This window comes from Palaemon carinicauda, chromosome 27, assembly GCF_036898095.1.
Source record: "Palaemon carinicauda isolate YSFRI2023 chromosome 27, ASM3689809v2, whole genome shotgun sequence".
Lineage (NCBI taxonomy): Eukaryota > Metazoa > Arthropoda > Malacostraca > Decapoda > Palaemonidae > Palaemon > Palaemon carinicauda.
The window spans coordinates 81,874,074-81,896,635 of record NC_090751.1 but is presented as its reverse complement, the minus strand read 5'-3'; the positions used below and the strand labels follow the sequence as shown (position 1 = coordinate 81,896,635).

General features: G+C 45.5%; 2 protein-coding genes across 4 annotated transcripts in view; one reads left to right on the top strand and one right to left on the bottom strand.

Moving 5' to 3' along the window:
• LOC137621005 (T-cell activation inhibitor, mitochondrial-like) overlaps positions 1–8,177 on the bottom strand; it is an 85,682-nt gene extending 77,505 nt beyond the window's left edge. The window contains exon 1 of the mRNA XM_068351445.1: positions 8,053–8,177. Coding sequence (XP_068207546.1) covers positions 8,053–8,177 — 125 coding nt within the window. The remainder of the gene's footprint in view (positions 1–8,052) is intronic.
• Positions 1–22,562, top strand: part of LOC137620769 (serine-rich adhesin for platelets-like) — a 297,666-nt gene that overhangs the window by 147,007 nt on the left and 128,097 nt on the right. The window lies entirely within an intron of this gene.

Below are 22,562 nucleotides of genomic sequence, written 5' to 3'. Positions count from 1 at the left end.
ATGCTCTTCTTGTTGAAGCTGTCCTCTTTGTTCCAATAGCAATTGAGATGGAACTGAAGGGGTCGTAAATTTAGTTTCCCCAGACACACAAATTGTTCCAGTGAAGAGAGGGTTCACAGGAGACTTATCCACTCCCTCACTGAACAAAAATCACAAATTTTAAGTAATTTGTATTTTTCCTAACAGTACTTACCTCGAATTACTTTCTTAGGAGTATCTGGGATCTCCTCCCAACCGACCAGAATTTTGTGTAGTTTACCCTACTCCCGTTTTCAATGCAGGGTAACCTCTGGCGGAATGATACGCGCCCAGAGACGACCCGGGGTCAGAGAGCATGCTTGCTCAGGTCTCGATCTCCAGTAAGTTTTTGACAGATAGGTTTTTACTAGGTCCTGTAAGGCACTCGGGGTAGGATGGGCGGGCCATAACCCGAAAGTAGTTCGAGGTAAGTACTGTTATGAAAAATACAAATTACTGAAAATTTGTGATTTGTTCCAACACGGAGTACTTACCTGGAACTACTTTCTTAGGAGACTTATACCTTAGGAGGTGGGAGTGTCCCACAGGACCCAGAGACTGTGATGAGGAGAGAAAAAGGGGAACCTAAATAGAAGGCTAGGTTCTGCTGACCCCCCAAGAAAAAACACGAGAAATAGGGAAAAACTACCCAAAAAACTATCTTAGTGTCTAAGTAACTCACCTCTGTAAAAATCCTTGGAGACGTATTCATTCACTGACGATGTATCCCATGGCAGTTAAAGGATTTTAAGGTCATTTCAGGGAAGGTAATAGGGAAAAAGAGGGGGTAAGGAAGGGACCTGTGTCTCTTGGACTTACTGCCCGTGGTTTTCCCTGGGGCTACACCTTTAAATCTTTTGAAGCGCGGAAATGACGGGACCGAGAGAGAATCCATCCAGGAATCTCCTTAAACACTCCTTCAAGTAGTGAGCTGTGAAGGTTGACTGACTAGCCCATGTACCTGCCCTCAGGATTTGGTCGACTGCCATGTTCTTCTCAAAGGCCAACGAAGTACTAAGCCCTCTGATGTCGTGGGGTCTAGGCTTCCCCGGAAGAGGAACTCCTGCACTACTGTAGGCCCTCATGATCACCACCTGCCGTAGCCAGAAAGAGATCGTATTCTTGGAGATTGGCTTCTTTACTAATCCTGAGGAGACGAACAGACTCTTGATTTCGGGTCGAAGTCTGGCTGTCCTCTCTAAGTACTTCCGTACCGCTCTGACAGGGCACAGAAGCAAGTCCCTCGGGTTGTCCGAACGAGGGATTGCCGGCACCGAGAATCCTTCAAACTTGGGGTCCCAAACTGCTGGATTCTGGGTCTTAGCCACGAAGGATGGTACGAACCTGAAGGTAGCTTCACGCCAGCCCTTCAAGTGTGACACCTCGTACGAGTCCATGAATCTCCCATACCTGTTTTGCTGATGCCATCACTAACAGAAAAATTGTCTTGAGGGTGAGCTCTCCGTCCAAGATGTCCTTTAGGGGTTCGAAGGGAGGTTCTGACAGCATCTTCAGGACTCTAGCCACGACCCACTGGGGCACCCGAACGGCCTGAGGGGGGCACGATTGCTCGAAGCTCTTGATGAGCATCGAGATGTGTCTGGAGGTACCCAGGTCGATGCCCTTCAGGAGGAAGACTTGTCCCAGGGCAGCCTGGACTCCTTTAATGGCTGGGATGGACATGTTCACCCCGTCCCTGAGACAGACTAGGAAGTCAGCTATCTCTGGGATGGAGACCTGCAACGGCTTGATGTTCTTCGAGACGCACCACTTCGTGAGGGTAGCCCATTTTGCCTGGTATACTGCGGCTGACGAACGTCTCAGGTACCCTGACATCCTTGTTGCCGTCTCCGCCAAATACCCTTCCTTCCTCAGGAGACGCTCGATAACCTCCACGCGTGAAGGCAGAGGGACCGAGGGTTTTTGTGGAACCTTTGAAAGTGCGGTTGCCGGAGAAGGTCTGGTCTGTCCGGAAGGGGCCAAGGTGGAAGGTGCGCCAGTTCCTTTAGATCCGCGAACCACTATCTCTCCGGCCACCAGGGCGCTACCAAAGTCATCCACAGGTTGTCCGCTCGCCTCACCCTGTTGAAGACTTGCCTGAGCATTCCGAAGGGAGGGAAGGCGTAAACGTCGAGGTTGTCCCAAGGGTGTTGGAAGGCGTCCTCGAACGCCGCCCCCTGATCTGGCACAGGAGAACAAAACACGGGGAGCTGTGAGTTCAGTCTCGTGGCGAAGAGGTCTATCACTGGCGAGCCCCACTTCTGAATGAGAGTCTTGGCCACTTCCGGGTGCAAGGACCACTCGGACCCTACCACTTGACCCATTCTGCTGAGGCCGTCGGCCAGGACGTTTCTCTTCCCTGGGATGAATCTGGCCGAGATCTTGATCTGCTCCATTTTGGCCCATTCCAGAAACTCCAACGTGATGTCGCACAGCTCCTTTGATTTCAGTCCTCCTTGCTTCTTTATGTAGGCACGCTCTAGACACGCTCTTCGCACTGCCATCATTTCTAGCACGTTTATGTGCAGGTTCTTCTCTTCGGCTAACCATCTTCCTCTTGCTGTGCTGTCGAGGAGATGGGCACCCCAACCCTCCTTGGATGCGTCCATGAACAGGAGCATCTCTGGAGGGTCGGCTGCGAAGGGCATCCCCTGGAGGGTGTTCGATCTGTCGTGCCACCACTCTAGGACTTCCTTCGTCTCCGGGGACATCGGGACCACCTTGTGCGGGGAGTCTCTCTGGTTCCAGGTCTCCTTCAGGTTCCATTGTACTCCCCTGAGTTTGAGTCTCCCCTGTGGGACTAGCTTCTCTAACGACACGAGGTGGCCTATCAGTCTCTGCCAGTCCTTGGCTCTCCTGGGCTGGTCCGACAGGAAGGGCCGTAGGATCTGGTCCAAGTTGTCCAGTCTCTCGCCAACCGGGAGTCCAGGACCATCCCGAGGTAGGTCATCCTGGTGGAGGGTATCAGTTGGGACTTCTCCAGGTTGATGATGATACCCAGGACGTTGCAGAACTGCAGGAGCTTCGCGCCTTGCTCCCTCAGTACTTCTCCTGAGGCTGAAAGCAACAACCAGTCGTCCAAGTACCGAATCAGGTGGATACCCCGTTCGTGTGCCCAGACCAAGACTGTTGCGAAGACCCTCGTGCAGACCTGAGGGGCTGTGGACAGACCGAAGCAGAGGGTCTTGAACTGCAATGTTTGGGTACCCCATTTTACCCTTAGGTACTTCCTGCTGGAGAGGTGAACAGGGATCTATAAGTATGCATCCTTGAGGTCTATGGACATCATGAAGTCTCCCTCCCTCAAGGCCGCTAGGACCGACTACGGAGTGTCCATCTTGAAGTCGGTCTTGCACACGAACCTGTTGAGGGCTGAGAGGTCTATGACTGGTCTCCAGCCCCCTGTTGCTTTCTCCACCAGGAAGAGTCTGCTGTAGAACCCTGGACCCAGGTTCTTGACTGGTTCTATTGCCCCTTTCGCCAGCATCACAGAGACCTCTTCTTGTAGGGCCGTCCATCTCAATGGGTCTTTCGGTGCAAACGATTCCGCCTGCAGATCTGGTATCAGAGGTGCGGGGTCCGCCAGGAAGGGCAACCTGTACCCTTCTTTCAGAACTGTTACGGTCCACGGAGGGGGTCTGGGTTCTCCCGCGTCCTTTAGCTTCCTGACCCTCTCTACCGTCTCCTCCACCGCCTTCAGGGGGAACACTGAGTCGTCCCACAGTGGCAGGCTCCTCAGGGACCTCGCTTCTCTGTCAGGGAGCCTCCTGACAAGCTTGTTGAGCACAGTGTCCCTCTTCCGCAGTATCCAATTGGCGGCCTGCGCGATGGATTGGTAGGAGAGGAACTTCAGGGCCTTACCTCCCAAGAAAATAATCTCCTTTAGCAAGGCCTGATTCTCCGGGATTGCGAGGTCGTGCGAGGATTGGAACCCCACCAGCGTGGAGGCCCACCAATCCAGCCATGATGACACGTGCACCAGGCCAGCTTCTCCATCATGGACGTTTCCACAGGGGAGAAACAAACCGAGGCTGTGGTAGCCCTCTCCTCTGCCGCTCCTTATCCCAGGATGGCGACTGCTGGCTCCACCGAACAGGGACCTGTGCGGTGTCCTTCAGGAAGGTAGAACCGGCTCTGTGTCTTCAGGCCCTGGAGAAGTTTGGAGGCACTCTGGCTCTTGGGAGCTTCCACGTGGTTGGCCACGATCTTGGCAATGTGCGCCATACCCAGCCTAACATCCCTAGCCAAAGGGAGGGCTAGCGAGGGCCTCTGTTGCACAGGCGCATCCACCAGCCTGCTGAGGCTCAAGAGCCAGACTTCGTCAGTAGAGAGCTCAGGTTCGTCCAGCCTGTGGTGATGCCTAATGAGGCCTATCACCCTCCTGTAGGCCGAAACTTCCACTGCCGAACCTTTTACACCGTCCTCTACATTCTCCGTCGGGTGCTCCAGTGCTCGTGACGGAGGACCTTCGACGGGGGGAGCCGCATGGGGAGGAGGCATCTTCCTGGAGTGGTCCAGTCTCTGTGTTTCAGGGAGTAGGACGGACATCGCCGCAGGGACAGAGGCCTCCGTCCTGGATTTTTCTCTTCTTCCGGCGGACCAGGGGTCTGCGAGCTTGCCCGTCGTGGGAAGGAGTCTCTCTCGTTCCGGACGATTCGTCGTAGATTTTGAGGCCAGGACGCGGCTGCCAGACCGAAGGGGCGACTCTCTCCGCTGGGCGGATGGAGTCGGAACCTTCGCGGATTTATGCCTGTCCCTTGGGGCCTGAAGAGACGACTCCCTCCGTCGATCATACCTGCTGCTGGAGACAAATCCTACTGGTGAGCGGGACCTAGGGAGCGATCCCGAGGTGCTCGGGACTGCTGAAGCCCCCAGGAGTTGGCTACGGGGGATGGCAACCCGCAACCATTCTTCCTCCAGCGAGTCGCTTCTCCTATACTTCCTCATGGGGGGTCTAGAGCGCCTACCAACGTGGCTGGATCTGGAACGGGAACGTGAGCGAGACCGTCTCCTGCGGGACCTATCTTGCCGTCTCCTATGGTTCCTCGGGGCTCCGTCTTCCGATGAGTAGGAGTAGGCCTCGACCGAGGAGCCCGAAGACCTGTAGGACCTCGCTGAAGGGCCTGAGTCGCGCCTCGTTGCTGGTGGGTCCACATGGTGTCCGGTCGGCAATGAAGGCTCCAGGAAGACTGACGGGAACGTAGTTGAAAGCGCTGGAGCGGAGCGGGGGAGCTCCTCGCTGGGGAACCGGGTCTCAAACTCCTATTCCATCCTCAAGGGAGATCTGAAGGGCGTCTTCGGAGGCGCCCACGCGAGGGGGTCTGATGGCGGCGAGTCTTCCTTCTCGGCGGCACCCTCGGCTGCTGACGCACCTGAAAAACCTGCCCAAGAGGCGGGAGAAGAGGCCGCAGCAGTTTTGCCCCACATAGGATCGTCCGACGAGACGGGCCCTGCTTTCACCAGGGCTCTGTCCCCCGAACACAATCCTCGTCCTTCCCTCAGGCCCCCCACTTGCCTGGATCGAAGACACAATCCCACTGTCAGGTAAATCAGACTCCTGGGGAAGGGCCACAGACCTCTTCCCCGCAACACCCTTACCTTAACCCCTACACTGGGTAGGGGAAGGCGGCAGAGAGACTGTCCGAAGAAACGCCGGGCGAAGCGAGAGGCGAAGAGACGCTCGGTTTCCTAGGTGAAAATCTAGAGGTCTTCTTCTTCTTGGTGCCGTAGCGCACCCACTGCACCTTGTTTCAGGAATCGCACTCCGGACATGTGGCTGTAGGGGAACACACACTGCCCCTACACGAAGAACACAAGGAGTGCGGGTCAACTTCAGGCTTAGAGAGGAAGGCGCCACACGATTTACCGGCCATAGGCCCAGGGCAACGTCGGCGATGCTCCATAACGCACTAGTAAGACACCGCGAGACACAGGAACACAGAGGGAAAAGGATAAGGAAGAGCACAAAGGGACCACATGGGAACCGCGTGAGACATAGAAGGGGTCGGGGACACAAAGGGTCGCACTGGGTAAGAGAGAGCGTCGGGATGTTATCCACGACGCAACCAGAAACTTACTGGAGATCGAGACCTGAGCAAGCATGCTCTCTGACCCCGGATCGTCTCTGGGCGCGTATCACTCCGCCAGAGGTTACCCCGCATAGAAAACGGGAGTAGGGTAAACTACACAAAATTCTGGTCGGTTGGGAGGAGATCCCAGATACTCCTAAGAAAGTAGTTCGAGGTAAGTACTCCGTGTTGGAACAACTCCTTTTTTAGAAAGGCACAAAGCCTTAGGAGAGCTAGCTGTATTCTTACAGGTGATGGAAAAACCTGAAAAGTCAGACTGTGAATCTCCATCCTCACATAAATAATCTTCTGAGAAGGGATCAATTGAGACTTCTCTGAATTCACCAGAAGTCCTAGCTCCTCTGACAGACTCATTGTCAGACGCAAATCCTCCAGACAGCGATTGAGTGAGGGGGCTCTTAGTAGCCAATCATCCAAGTACAAGGAGGCTCTGATGCCTCTTGAGTGGAACATGCTTGCCACATTCATCATGATCTTTGTGAAGACTGGAGGGGCGGTGGTGAGGCCGAAGCCTAAGGCCCAAAACTGGAATACTTCCTTCCAGAGGTCTAAGGATAGGACACAACGATATGTCCTCACAGACGCACCCTCTATTTGAGGGGTGGTGCTTAGCCCGAAACAAAGAACTCAAAACTGGACAACTTCCTCCCATACACGAACATTCCGGTAGCTTGAAGTTCGGATGGATGAGGAAGTAGAAGTAAGCATCCTGGAGATCTAAAGAGATCGTCCAGTGGACCTTCTTTACTGTTGCAAGCATAGTCTTATGAGTCTCCATAGAGAAGTTTTGTCCTCTGGACGTAGCTTGAACAGTATGTGACCGACGATGGACGTCACGGTTTGTTTGACATTCGACGTCACGAGCTTGTTGCTCGACGTCACGTTCAGCTTGACGCCCGACATCACGTTCAACTTGATGCCCAATGTCGCGCTTAGCTGCCTAGCGATCATCGCCGCGCTTGGAAGGTAAACGCTCGATGACATGCTTGGCCATTTGATGTCTGGTATCAAGAGAAGCAGACACTCAATAGGATATAGAAGCCTTATTATTATTATTATTATTATTATTATTATTATTATTATTATTATTATTACTATCCAAACTACAACCCTAGTTGGAAAAGCAAGATGCTATAAGCCCAGGGGCTCCAACAGGGAAAAATAGCCCAGTGAGGAAAGGAAATAAGGAAATAGATAAATGAAGAGAACAAATTAACAATAAATCATTCTAAAATAAGTAACAACAACAGATATGTCATATATAAACTATTAACAACATCAAAAACAAATATGTCATAAATAAACTATAAAAAGACTCATGTCCGCCTGGTCAACAAAAAAGCATTTGCTCCAACTTTGAACTTTTGAAGTTCTACTGATTCAACCACCCGATTAGGAAGATCATTCCACAACTTGGTAACAGCTGGAATAAAACTTCTAGAGTACTGCGTAGTATTGAGCCTCATGATGGAGAAGGCCTGGCTATTAGAATTAACTGCCTGCCTAGTATTACGAACAGGATAGAATTGTCCAGGGAGATCTGAATGTAAAGGACGGTCAGAGTTATGAAAAATCTTATGCAACATGCATAATGAACTAATTGAACGACGGTGCCAGAGATTAATAGCTAGATCAGGAATAAGAAATTTAATAGACCGTAAGTTTCTGTCCAAGAAATTAAGATGAGAATCAGCAACTGAAGACCAGACAGGAGAACAATACTTCACGCTGTTCGACATTTTAGCTTGCTGGTAGGGCGCCTGTGCGACAACGCGTCCTGAAAAGAATCATGACGAACCATCGCTTTGCTAACAGCAGACTGATAAGACTGCATAACAGATGAGAGCCGTTGCCTCATGCCAGCAGCATAGTCCAACTAGGATCAACATTAGGTGACACCGGTGTAGAAAACTTTGATCGTGAACTCGCCTTCCTCATCGCTTACATCACGCTCCGCATTTCAGCAGATGGAAAACAGTCTGGCGGAAGCAGCGGTGCCTGTAACGTAACACCAGACTCAGGAACAAGATCCTTATCAGTCTGAACTAAAGCTTTGCCAACTTCGGACATCCTGACAGGCTGTATACAGCAAAAAAGGGGCACTGCCTTCTCTTACAAAAGCCCTAATGCACTTCCTGCTGTTGCAGCTGAACGTGCTGCTGCACCAACATCTGCAGTTAGGTTCTTTATGCTGTATTGAGGACGCGCTAAAGCACTGCCCTATCAGCAATGTCTTTTTGACTTTGTTACTTTTCTCAGAATGATTTATTGTTAATTTATTCTCAGAATGATTTATTGTTAATCTATTCTCATCATTTATTTATTTCCTTATTTCCTCTCCTTACTGAGCCATCTTTCTCTATTGGAGCCCTTACGCTTACAGCATCTTGCTTTTCCAACTAGGGTTGTAGCTTGGCTAGTAATAATAATAAAATAATAAACAGAGACTCCTTTGCCGTCTTCCTTAGTGAAAAACTCTGAAGGCGGAACGAGGAGCAGCAGGTACAAAATAAAATGGAAATTCTTCAGAAAAAACTCTCATGAGTTTCTGAAAGTCACTCCCTTCCTCCTACAAGACTCTAACCTAGGTAGAGATGTCTTGATTTCTAGGAGTCAACTCCTTAAGGTTCTGAATTCTGACCTCAATGCTTTAGAGGTTTAATTCTAGCTCTCCCAACCAAGAATTAGTTCAAGCAGGCCATGGTCTGAGAACATAATATCTTTCTAGTTAATATTTATTTCTTAATATAGCGCCTGGTGTAACAATGTTCCAACGCTAGACGCTTATGGTCAAGTAGACATCAAGTTCTACTTGATGTCATGCAAGCTCTTGACGCTCGGCGCCACGTGACTTTCAGAACAATAATGCTTGCGATTAAAAAACGCTCGCGATTCAGAAGCTCGGAGCTATGCCAATCGCGTCTAGTGAACGCTTGATGACCAACGCTCTGTTGTTGTCACGCTCAGCTAGGCGCGAGGCGTCACGCTCAGCTTGGCGCAGGGCGTCACATTAAGCTTGGCGCGAGGCGTCACTTTAAGCTTGGCGCGAGGCGTCATGCTCAGCTTAGCACGAAGGGTCACATTCAGCTTGGCGCAAGGCGTCACGTTCAGCTTGGAGCGAGGCGCCATACTCAGCCACCTGGCGAGCGCCATCATGCTCAGCTGCTTGGCACGCGCCATCAAGTTCAGCTCTTTTTAAGAGGTAAGAACATTTGAATGCTCATTACCTGTCAAGAATGATTCTAAATTTGTTTTCAACTTCGCGCCTGATGCGCGCCATCGCTTAATGTTAGAAAACACTTTTACCTTGCCTTACCTAAGGCGAGGGCAAGCGTTCTGGGGATCGTCAACAGAAAAACGCTCGAGGGAACTTCTGCTCGGGTCTTACAAGACGCTAAGCGCCAGGCTACGCCTCTCGCTTCCCTTCACCGCTCGACTTTACTTCTCCCATGGGTCCGGGAGCTTGAAAGAGGTCTAAGGCTAGGATAATGACAGGTCCAAACAGAAGCACCCTCCACTATACTGAATAAAATTCACTGCACTAATTTAGCACTAAAAATTTGCATTTTTGACTCTTTGGTATAAAACCAAAAGTATACACGCCCGTAGAGGGAGATCTTACTATTCTGTCCAGGGCTTGAATGGGAATGCAATAGTCACTGAATCCCATATAAAATGTAACAAAATATTTAATATAAAGTATTAACATATTACAGTACATGAATAGATATAGGAATAAAGAATATATCCATACAGTGGAACCTCTACACACGAACGTATCTACATCCAAATTTTCCAACACCCGAAGTAAAATTCGAGCAATTTTTTGACTCTACACTCAAATTTTATTTCGACACACGAAGTAAGCAATTTTCGTCGTACCGGTTGTATCCGAATTTTTCGACACACGAAGTACAATTCAAACACGTTCCTACTCTGAACCCAAATTTTTTTTCGACACCCGAAGTAAACAATACCCGTACCCGTAGATGGTACTCATAGCGCCAGATGTATTTTTCATTTCCGCCGATAGAATGCAGCATTTCTACCTCGGAGGGACCCTCAATTAGCGTGGCTTGGGACATTCCTCTGTTCTCGTAGGCTTCGTGTGGTTGTGCCCTGTGCGTTCTGCTATTAACTGTGTTTTAATCGTAATTTTTTACGTTCATCCTTTTATGGTATTTTACGTAAATCATGGGTCCTAAAAGGCTTAGTTTCGCAAGTGGTAGTGGTAGTGGTGAAAAAAGGAATAAGGAAATACTTTCTTTAGAAGTAAAGCAAGGAATTATTGAAAAGCATGAGCGTGAGTGAACTTGCAAAAGAACATCACGACAAACTTACTACGGAGCTCAAGGAACTCCATGCTATGTCTGAGCACATGAGTGATGACAAGGAAGGGATCGAGGAGGTAGGACATGTGTTAGGTTCGGCGCAAATAAAAGAGGTGTTAGGAAAATATCAAGAAGTGGTCGACTTCATCGACAAATACCATCCAAAAAAATTGAAGGTTTGTCGTGTAGTTGCGCAGTTCGATGATGTTTCCCTAACTTATTTTCGAAACATTCTGAAAAGCTGTACCAAGCAACTTTCTATCGATAGCTTCTTTAAAAAAACTACGAAGCGAACTCGTGATGAAGAGGAAGGAAGTGGTTCAAAGAAAACGGCAAAGAGTGAAGCGAAACAAAGTGAAACAAAGAAAAGGGCAAAGATTGAGGAGAAAAAAATTCAATCAATTTGAAGTGTAGAGTGAAAGTGATTAAAATTAATCATCAAAAATAAAAAAAGAAAATGTAGAAAAATATACAAAATATAAAAATAAAAAAAATAAATTAGCTAAGTTAGGTTAAAGTTCCCTTAGTGTAAGTTAGAATAAGTTACGGTAGTGTACGTTTATCGTAGTCACCCTCTCTACCTCCTCGCCGCCCGTCCGTCTCCTCTTTGCATAGCAAGACCGACAACTGCGCGGGACTTTCTAAGGTAAAATGGCGCTAAAAACCCGTTTCTTATTTATTATTTCTTTATAATTATTCTTTTTTACATGTCTATTATCTAATTTAGTGTGCATTATTATCATGTGTAATTATGTGTAGTAATTTATTAAGGAGTTATCATAGGTTTTTGGGCTCAACCACGGATTAATCCTATTTCATTGTACTCTTATGGGAAAATTTGTTTCTACAACCGAACATTTTCTACACCCGAAGTCGGTTGTGGAACGGATTAAATTCGTATGTAGAGGTACCACTGTATATTTAAATCAACCCTTAATATTAGGGGTTCCAATAAAAGACGAATAGTCACATTTAACAATTGGAACATTTATAAATATTATACGAAGAAATTTAGTATTCCAAAAACGAACAAGTAAACAACGATACAAAGAATCGTGAGACTATATCAATTGTCATGAATACTACGTCGTATAAAAATCAACTGAACACAAATTCTCTTTAATCTTTGTAAACAGATTAGCTAAAGGAAAAATACTGAAAGGACCAATATAATTGGAAAATGACATATTCCTTTTATCTAATATAACTTAAAAACTTAGTTTTTAAAGAAAAATGTACTTTTCATAAATATCGATACAAAGAGTAATACTGTAACGATAGACTGAGGACTGCGTAGCATAAGTAAAAAGGAACGCTAGATAATCTTTAAAACAGATCGAAGATTATCCAAAGAAAGCATACCAAAAGGAAAAAATTTTTCTTAAAATAACATAATCCTTTTATTTTAAATAACTAAATACTTTGTAAGATAGTATTAACTTATCATTCTTTGTAGAAAAAGAAAGAAAATGCAAGTCATACTCAAGCTTACATCAAATGACTGTGACGTCATCGATGAGGCGAGATGTTTACCTATCGCCATATGCTTTCGTTAGTTAAAAATAGGTTGAAAAATTTTTAATCCTACCTTTTAAGCTATAACATAGCAATAAAATATCAAACAAAAACCTAATAAGCGAATGCTCAAACCCGTAACAAGAGTACATCACCAATATACTGCTAAAATCTAGGTTAAACACGAGTAAATTTGATTTCTATGTTGCCAGTATGGCGGCAGAAGAAAATCTGATACTAGGAGGGATAGTTCGACCTAGCTCCGTGGTGGCGCTATCTATGTGATTGCTGCGAGTTTTGAATTTCTGCCGGACAGAAGAATAAAGCTATTATTATATAACCAGCGGGTAAGTTCAAATGTTTACACCAATGAATCTACCCTTCTTTTCATTTTTTAAGGCTGGTAAGACATTTATCCATAAAGGGTATCAGACAGGAAAGAGAAGAAAGAACTCCACAAAGTAGAAAACCGACCAACAAAATTTAGTATTGAATATGATTATGAATTCTTATGTAGTCAAAACTGCTTCCTTACCCCCATGAGTAGATAAACTGAGGAAACTTGCCCTACGATCTGACCACTGATATCATCATAATTTCAATTCAGGTTTCAACCTTCTCATTCTGAGGATTATTCATCAGACCATGGTACCAAGAGGGTTCCAGCAGACCATAGTAAGTAGTTTCCATAACCACCAAAAATCAACAATGAACTCGAGTTATCCAACTACAAAATTTACTAAATTTGCTGAATTCTCTAGTCTAGGTTTGCAAAAAAAAAAAAAATGTCCAAAATTTGGACATACTCATAAAGACTATTCCCAACACCAACTAAGCTGTTTGACTTTCAAGTTCTTTTCAGATCTTCAAAACAATACGTTCAGCGTTTTCATCAAGATGTCTGGCATCTTTCTTTTGTGATTTAAACTCAATAAATAAAAACTAAGAAACTATAATAAAATCTACTAAAGGAGGTTAAACTAGTATTTTCATCAACTCACGGATGCAATAAGATACATAGTCTCACCACTGAAAATGAGGATGGTTTTTGATAAGCCTGATCTTTACCCTATGATGCTGAGCCCAGAGACTTGTTTAGAGACTTGTATAGGGATGTTAGACTAAGCTCATCAATGTCTCAAAGTCTCCAACTGGAACAAAAGGTTCTTTACAACTTTTTACATCAGACAGTGTCTGTAAGAGTACCATAGTACATTTTCTTTTAAATTCTAAAAAGGGCCAGGAATGGTGAACAATGCATTTTTTTAAAATTTGAAGTTTGTGATAACAAATTGCTCATCTCTTCAGCCTCAATCCTTTGCTTGCATATGTCCTAAAACAAAGCATCACAATGGAAGGTTTGGAAAGGATAATTCTAAGAATGTGTGAGAATATGCAATACATAATGGAAAGAAGTATCAGTACAATGTTGAATTCTTCTGTCATTTGGAAAGTGTATTAAGCCTAGCTCCAAATAATTCATTCAGACCACACCTAACAAACTTCATGTGTAATATTCATTATAGTGGCTTCTTTAGCTAGGCTATATCTTTAGACATGATTGGATTTCATAGTAAATTCTGTAATTTTGAATGGTATAAGTATTGTGCAGGCCAAGGCCTACATGGCCGAGGACTATGAAGCGTGAAGCCAGAGATGACGAATGGAGAATTATTGATTTAAAAACTCAAGATAGAGACAACTGGTGAAATCTAACCGAGGCCCTTTGCGTCAATAGGCGTAGGAGGAGATGATGATGCTGATTGTGCAGTTTAGCATAGGTTTAATATTTTGTGATATTACTGTTTGATGTAAAATACTTAAAGGCCCAGACTTACTTGGGTGAGAATTGTAAGACGGTCAAAAGATAAATGGACACTTATTGAAGTGAGAATAAAGAAAATAAGTAGTTTATATTGGGTCACTGGCATCCTAATTACAGTACCAAATGTAACTAATAATAATAATAATAATAATAATAATAATAATAATAATAATAATAATAACAACAACAATAATAATAATACTACTAATAGTAATAATTAACGGATTTTGAGCGAAGCGAAAAATCTATTTTTGGGTGAGATAGCCATGTTGTCCTGATGGAAGTTCCTTTAGGGTAACTTCCTAGGATATATTTGACTACGGTGATATTCCCAGAGAATTTACCTCAAGGTATCCAGAATTCTAACTCCTGGAGCGAATATCCCTAAATAAACTTAACATGGGATATCGCTTAATATCAGAGGACGTATTCTTGACACGCCACATAGTTATCTTCACACCGAATAGAATTAACACTTCGAGGGGTCAAAGTGGCAAGAAAACGAAAAACGAGAATGAAAGGAGAGCCGTTAATAAGGTACCTCTCCTATCCCGCTTCGAGTGTGTACATAATGCCGCCAACGGCGCCATCTTCATTCTTTGTAGCGATACACGAGGTGCTACAGATACTGCATTATAGGGAGGGGTCCTATAGCCCTTTTATAAAAAGGAAGGGCGGGTCCATCAGGACGACATGGCTATCTCACCCAAAAATAGATTTTTCGCTTCGTTCAAAATCCGTTTTTTGGGCTCAGGCCATGTCGTCCTGATGGATGTATACCAGAGCATTACTGTATCTGTGGATTCTCAAATCGCGCCGTACTCTCAAGAAAGTATTTCCTGGTCAGCATAGACCTAGAGACCTATGATGTTACCGTCATACATCATTTCATCTAAGCATAAACCATGTTAGTGCTCCCTGCCCCCTACAGGGAAGAGTCATACTAGACTCTGGAAAAAGTCTCGAGGAGTACATATACCTATGGATGACTAACAGACAAGCCAGTATAGTGGCCTCACCCTATATGTTATAAAGCAAAGTTTGTATAAGAACCACCAATGTCAGTATGAAATACCGACAAGTCCCCCGGTGTGCCTGTTTTATCACTGGATTTGACAAAGGTTTATATCTGTGTAGGAATAAATTTTGCATATCCAACACCATCCCTAGAGGGTATGAAGTCTTTCCTTCTTGGGGAAAGAATAAACCAATGAATGTTTGCTTGTAGCAAGGAACAATCTTTTAGGACTATTCATGTTAAAATTAAAATTATCCATAGTTTTAAAAGTAATGCTAATACATTTTCTAGTAAAATGACATAGGCGAATAAGACGCAAGGTTCACAAAGAACTAGTTTATTGAAAATCAATAAAAATATATAGGTTAATCGACAATTATAAAATTATAAGATGTGGATGAACAAATAAATAAGCATAAGGATCACAGTAAAACAGAAAATATGGTTTCATCTGAAAAGGAAACATATATGCACCACTTTTAATATCAAAATATTAATATTATTATTATAGTCTGTCTTACTACTCAATCACACTAGCGTCAGAAACCCTTGGCACACGTGTCTGCACTTATGCTTGGTTCACCTTTGTTTATGGAACAGTTGATAAGGACACCTTAGTGGCCTAACGCTTAGTCTGTAGAAACAGTCCGTGACTACACACCCACCCTTGAATTAATCGTCCCAATTAATTTCACTGTTCCTCGCAGAATTAAACAGCAGGTTTAACAACACTACCTACTGCTACCACAGACCTCTTCAGTTGCTCCACTTGCTTCACATATTGTCTAAAGAATACTCTGGATGACTACCAGCCAGTGTATGAGCGAAGGTGTTCGAAATCCATATTATTAAAGAAATTTATGGAAGAGGCAACTTTTCTCGGATCATGACCTGCAGGTGTACTATCTGGATCCGCTCTGTGAATAAAATAGGTGATTTTCACCCTTAGTTGCTTCAGAGATAAATTTGAGCCTGATGTTTCTCCCCTAAACAGCTGTCCTCCCCTAAAGTCTGAAGTTCTACGAAGATAGACCTTTAGGCACTCCACTGGACATAGAGATGCATCTTCCTTCAGAGGGCAGATTCTCCAGGGACCCCACCTATTGGTGGGTAGCTTGTTCTTGGCAAGAAACGTTGGGTCCGGAAAATGGTTCAGTTCTCCCCCATCTAAGAATTGAACATGACCTTCCTCTCTCGAGAGGGCTACTATTTCACTAAGTCTAGCCCCCGAAGTGAGTGCAAACAGAAATATAACTTTTTGGGTCAAATCCTTTAAAGCACACTCCTCATTATTCATCATTGAAGCAAAATGAAGAACCTTATCCAGAGACCATGAAATGGGTTTCGGAGGTGCTGATGGTCTGAGCCTAGAACAGGCCTTCGGAATTTTGTTAAAAATGTCATTAGAGAGGTCGACCTGGAAGGCATATAGAATAGGTCTTGTCAAGGCGGACTTACACGTTGATATTGTGTTGGCTGCTAAACCTTGACCATGGAGGTGGATGAAGAATGATAAGCAGAAGTCTGCCGAGATCTTTTGTGGATTCTTCGCCTTGACAAAGGACACCCACTTCCTCCACGATGACTCATATTGTCTTCTGGTAGATTTGGACTTATATTCCTCTAAAAAGTCTATACTGTCTCTTGATATCCCGAATCTTTTTCTCACCGCTAGGGAGAGAAAATCATGAGCTGCAGGTTCCGGGTTTTCTGTGATGAAGCGAAGACAGTCGACTTCTGAACTCGCCGAGTCAAAACTGGATCCGGTAGCGGTAGAAACTTCAGCTGTAGTTCTAATGCCAGAGGGAACTAAACGCTGTTCGGTCACTTGTGAGCCACTATTGCCGCTTTCCCCTTGAAAGATCTCAGTTTGTCGAGGACCCTCAGTAGAAGATTGTGCGGAGGGAACAGGTAAATCCTGGACCATCTGTTCCAGTCGAGGGACATAGCGTCCACTGCTTCCGCTAAAGGATCCTCGTACAGGGACACGTAAAGATGTAACTTCTTGTTGTCCTTTGTCGCAAAGAGGTCTATCTGCAGTTCCGGGACTTGACTCGAGATGAAAGAGAATGATCCTGCGTCCAGGGACCATTCTGACTCTATCGGCGTGACCCTGGATAGAGCGTCCGGCGTCACACTGCGGACCCCTTGAAGGTGAACTGCTCACAAGTGCCATCTCTTCTTTTCTACTAGCCGGAAGATGGCCAACATCACTTAGTTGATTTGAGGTGCCCTCGATCCTTGTCGATTCAGGCATCTCACTATCACCTCGCTGTCTAGTACCAATCTTATGTGGATCGAATGGCGAGGAGAAACTTTCTTCAATGTAAGAAGAACTGCCATGGCTTCCAGAAAGTTTATGAATCTTCTTGAATAGGTTGGACCAAGTTCCTTGGACTTTCTTCCGGTGAGAATGACCTCCCCATCCTTCCTTCGAAGCATCTGTATGAATAGTCATTGAGGGGGGAGGTGGCTGAAGAAGTACCAATTTCTTCAGTTGCTTGGCTTTGGACCATGGCTTGAGAAGCGTTCGTAGACGAGTCGGTATTGGTCTTATCAGATCTCTTCGCGTGTTGGATGCATATTTTCTCCAAACTCCAGTTGCATCCTTTAGCTGTGTTCTTAGCACCGGGTCTGTTACTGAGGCAAACTGAAGAGAGCCCAGCACTCTCTCCTGTTCGCGTCTTGATATCCTTTTGGATTCTAGTTGTCTCTTGACAGAACCTGCTATTTCTTTCCTCTTCTTTACAGGGATGGAAAGTTGGTGTGACAGTAAGTCCCAGTGGATTCCCAACCACTGAAACTTTTGAGATGGAGGAAGACGAGACTTTTTTCTGTTGATCTTGAATCCTAGATGTTCCAGGAACTGGATCACCTGTTGGGAAGCTTGCATGCATTCTGTCCTGGATGCTGCCAACACCAGCCAGTCGTCCAAGTAGGCCACTACTTGGATTCCCTTTAAGCGTAATTGCTGGAGAGCTGCGTTCGCAAGCTTTGTGAAAATCCTTGGGGCTACGTTTAGCCCGAATGGCATGGCTCTGAAGGCATAGAGTCTTCGTTATAGCTTGAACCCTAGGTAGGAGGAGAGGTGACGACTGATTGGAATATGCCAATAAGCGTCTGACAAGTCTATAGAGACGGCGAATGCCCGCTTGGGTAGTAGGGTCCTTATGTGTTGAAGTGTCAACATCCTGAACTTGTAGTTTACTATGAACTTGTTGAGTGGCGACTAGTCCAGAATGACTCTGAGTTTTTCTGAGTCCTTCTTTGGAACACAAAACAGCCTTCCTTGGAACTTGATGGACTTTACCCTTCGAATTACTCTTTTCTCAAGAGTTCTCGAATATATTCTTCCAGAACGGGGGTAGAGTGTTGGAAGAATTGTGGGAACGGAGGTGGAGTGCTGTACCAGCTCCAACCCAGTCCATTCTTGATTAGGCTGTGGGCCCAGGGATCGAAGGTCCAGCGATCCCGAAAAAGATGATGTCTCCCTCCTACCGGAAGCATTTCACTTCTGCTGTTGTTGACCTAAGGCCTTGCCTCCCTGACCGCATCCTACCCTGAACCCCCTTCCTCTTGAAGGGCATCTAGATGAACCTCTGGCTGTTCCTCTAGCTCTTGGGCGAAAGGTAGTTGTCTGCCTTTCGTATGCTGGGTTAAACGCCGGTGACTGAGTTGTCACGGCTTGAGGTACCAACTGGTACGTGGTTGGGGTTTGTGCCACCATCTGAGGCACTGCGGTCATGGCAAGTTGTTGCTGCTGCTGTCTATAAGGTTTGGCTGTCCGAGAGGATAGCCTAGGTTTCTTAGTCTTCTTTTTAGGTTGGGGACCCTCATCCGGGGAAGATTTTCTTTTAAGAGTTAGGCCCCACTTCTGGAGAAGGTTTCTATTCTCTGTGGCGGCCATATCCACTACCTCTTTGACCACTTCGTTAGGGAAGAGGTCCTTACCCCATATGCAAGAGGAGATCAGTTTCCTCGGTTCGTGCCTCACTGCAGCCAAGGCGAACACGAACTCTCTACAAGCTCTCCTAGCTTTGATGAAACTATAGAGGTACTTTGTTACTGTGGCCAGATGGGTTTTGGCCACTACCATAAACATATCTTGGATTTTGGGGTCACTTGCCATCGTTTCCAGAGTCGTTTGTAATGACATCGATGCAGCAAGTCTCTCTTTTGTCTCTTGCTCCCTGCGCAAGAGAAAATCTGACAGCTTTGGAAGGTCTTCACCGAACTGACGTCCGACAATATCGGCCTCCAACTTCCCGACTGAGAAGGTAAGATGGACGTCCTTCCAGTCTTTCTGGTCCATGGGTAAGGTCAGGGACAGAGGCTTACATTCCTCCAAGGAGGGACATGGTTTCCCTGCCTCAACCGCCTTCAAGGCAGCCTTAAATCCCTTCCCCATAAAGGGAAAGGCTCTGGTAGGAGAAGCCACAAAGGAAGGATGCTTCTTACTCAAAGCTGGTACCTTTGAGTTTGTGAAGCCCCTCTCTTTCATTGAGCTCATCAGTAAAGCCTGTGCCTTACTATGGTCAAAATCTATGACCTCCTTCGGCTCCGTCTCTTCCTTTGAGGCTGGCTCCTTCCCAAGACGGACATAGCAGTCCGGGTAAGACTCCTTGTTGGGCCAGAATTCCACTTCTTCAAAGGGAATTGAACCCAACTTCTCCAATATGACAATCTTCCCACTTGTCATAGGCATGTGCTCGGCATAGCTCCAAGGATTAGCATCCAAGCACAAAGGAAGATCCTTCACGTTGAGCTTCTTCTGGGGCCCACGTGATGCTGCAAGTCTCCGCATCTCCAACTTCATTGCAGCTTCCTTTTCATTGTTCTTCTTCTGCATCTGTTGAATCATTTCAACGATGGAAGAGAGTCCTTCCCAGATCATCTGGGATAGCAGACGATGTTGAGGGAACAGGTTCAGGAGCCTGAACCGATGTAACTGACCCCTCGTCGATTTCTTCCTCCTCAGTATCAGGAGCCTGGGTCAGCTCATCTTCTTGGCCTTCAGCTAGAAGGTCCTTTTCAGTGTACTCAGACACCTCAGACATCCTATCGTCCAGTTGGATGTTTTGTAGGGCGTCCGAGACTTCAGAATCAACCGGAATCTGAACTAGTGGTATCTCCGCGTGAGGCTATGGAATCACTGCATCTGCCGATGCCTTAGGAAAAAGGTAAGCCCTCATCTTCTCGCTTGGAAGATAGGGCCCAGAGGTATTTTTCTGGAAGCCCCTCACCCAGGTTCGAAGTTTTTCCCTAGCTGCGTCCCTTGACTCCGCCGACTTAGGGGCGTCAAATGCCTCAGTAATCAGGTTAGTGCAAATAGTACATACCTGAGGGTCCCAATACCGGAGATCACCTTTGGAGACTGCGCATGCTGCGTGCCTCCTGCACAACTCATGTCCACAGAAGTTTTTGCTGCGGACGTTGCAGAACATGCTCCCGCACTTCGGATGGTCCTCCTGTAAAGAGAAGAAATTCCATGAGTATCAAGAGAAAAACATATCACTGGATAACTATTGTTAATATATATATAGCTTAAAATAACTAAGCTAGAAAGGAAAGAAGGAAAGACACATACTTGTATTTCCTGCCCAGCCAATTGCTGTAACCTTCCTGATAATAAAATTAAGGTTAAATCTTATTCTAGAATAACCTTCATCATATTTCCCAGAGGAAAATGTAGGTGTAGCTCACACCATTATAAAGAATTTTAATATACTGGATAATTAATAAAGAAAGAACTCATTTTCTTCATCCGTACGGTCTCAACAAAAGGCTGTACAAGGTAACACAAGTATGTTGGAAGAACTTAGTGTTACAATATATTCTATACTATAGTTTTCTCCATGCAGTATATACTATATTGTAAAAATACTGGCTACTGTATACAATATAAAAACCTGCCGGCCGGCACACGCCAGCCGGCACATACCTTAATATAGTTCCAAGGTATACTACCTTTAGACTACTGGGCGGCAGATCGCTAGTTCAGTTGTGTGTGCCGGCCGGCAACTATAAACACTAGCACCCGGCTGCTGGCCGTTAATCGTAGCAGCCGGCAGATCTTATGGTGTGCTTCTATTGCCGGCCGGCAATGGTAGGCTACCTATGCCGGCCGGCAGTAAAAAGAACCAGAGAACTTCCACCCGCTCGGCTGCCGGGCTAGGGGGTACATACACTAAAAGGAAAACAGAATGGATGTAAGGGTATAAGACGGCACTGCCTTACAGCCCCTCCATCCAGAAAGAGTGAACATAAGGAAGGGGAGAATGTAAAATTCAGGCTTCCTTCTATCCATTGCCTGCCGGGCTTTACTGACAGACATGGATGTAAGATCAAGGGAGGTCTGGGGAACACTCTACAGAAGTTAGGCCTCTGCCGGCCGGCAAAGGACTGAGCCAGTTCCACATCTTAACCTACTCTAGGTACAAATGTAGAACGACGGCCAAGAATTGTAATAGCTAGGCCATTACTAAGGATAGGGGGGGAAAGGGAGAAGAGGGTCCTGCAAACTTTGCTCTAGTATGAGATTATCCCAATAGCCAAGAAAGCTCATCCTAGCCTAGGGATTATCTATGGGAGGGAGGTCAGTAATACTTGCCACCTCCCTCAATACTGAAACAAAGTTTGATGTTGTTATTCACAAGGAAATGAAGAATCTTATCCTTCAATCCGAAAACAACAACACTGGACTAGTCTGCTAGATTACTAGAAGAAGGAATCATCTCGTACAGAAACCTTCAGATGTGGTCTAGGGAGGCTAAGCCTCCTATGTCTGCTCCTAACCTAGCAAAGGATTCTCATTCTCTATGCTGGAAAGAAACAGACCCCAGACTAATTACTCTGATGTTCTACCCAACCCTGAAACCAGATTCTCTGGTCACAGGAATAGAACAGAAACACCCTAATATAGTTATATCTGTATACTTATTCAGATAAAACCATTAGGGTTAAGCCTCAGGCTTAATTCAGAGGGAAAAGGGATTGAACTTAATCTCCAGAGGAGAAAAGAGCAACCGGGGAAGTGTGCGAAAGTATACTAAAGCCCCATAGGCTACTAGCCTAGGCGCGGAGAGAATCGATTACATAAATCACCAAAACTCTCTCGTATACAATCTTGGAAGAAAATATCAACAATATCTTATATGTATAAAACTGCCTATAGCTTCAATAAATTTTTAAAACACTCGGAAATCTGTATATCATGCATGAAAGTACTAGGGCCAAACGCCTAGGCTACGAAGCCTAGCGTAGGCTAGGATCGGTTACTTCAATCGCCGAAACTGAAATACTAACGGCATCATATAAAGAATTCCTATTGTAAAGCTAAATAGCTAGAATTATTAAAGCATAAGGACCGGGAACGTCGCTCTGGCTAACTAAACGACTCATGCATGGCGAGTGACAGCGTCCAGGACGCCTCCGGTAGGCAACAGCTCTTGTATACGTTAATATCGCTTTCAATTTATTTCAGAACACCAAGAGCTTACATTTATACATAATAAAGATAATACTCAACTTTCCAGAGGGCAGAAGAGGCTGGAGGAAAGCATCATAATGTTGAAAATATTCCAAGATCACGAGAAAACACAGGGAAAACATCGAGTTGTTGAGCTACGGAAAAAGGAATGAAGATGGCGCCGTTGGCGGCATTGTGTACACACTCGAAGCGGGATAGGAGAGGTACCTTATTAATGGCTCTCCTTTCATTCTCGTTTTTCGTTTTCTTACCACTTTGACCCCTCGAAGTGTTAATT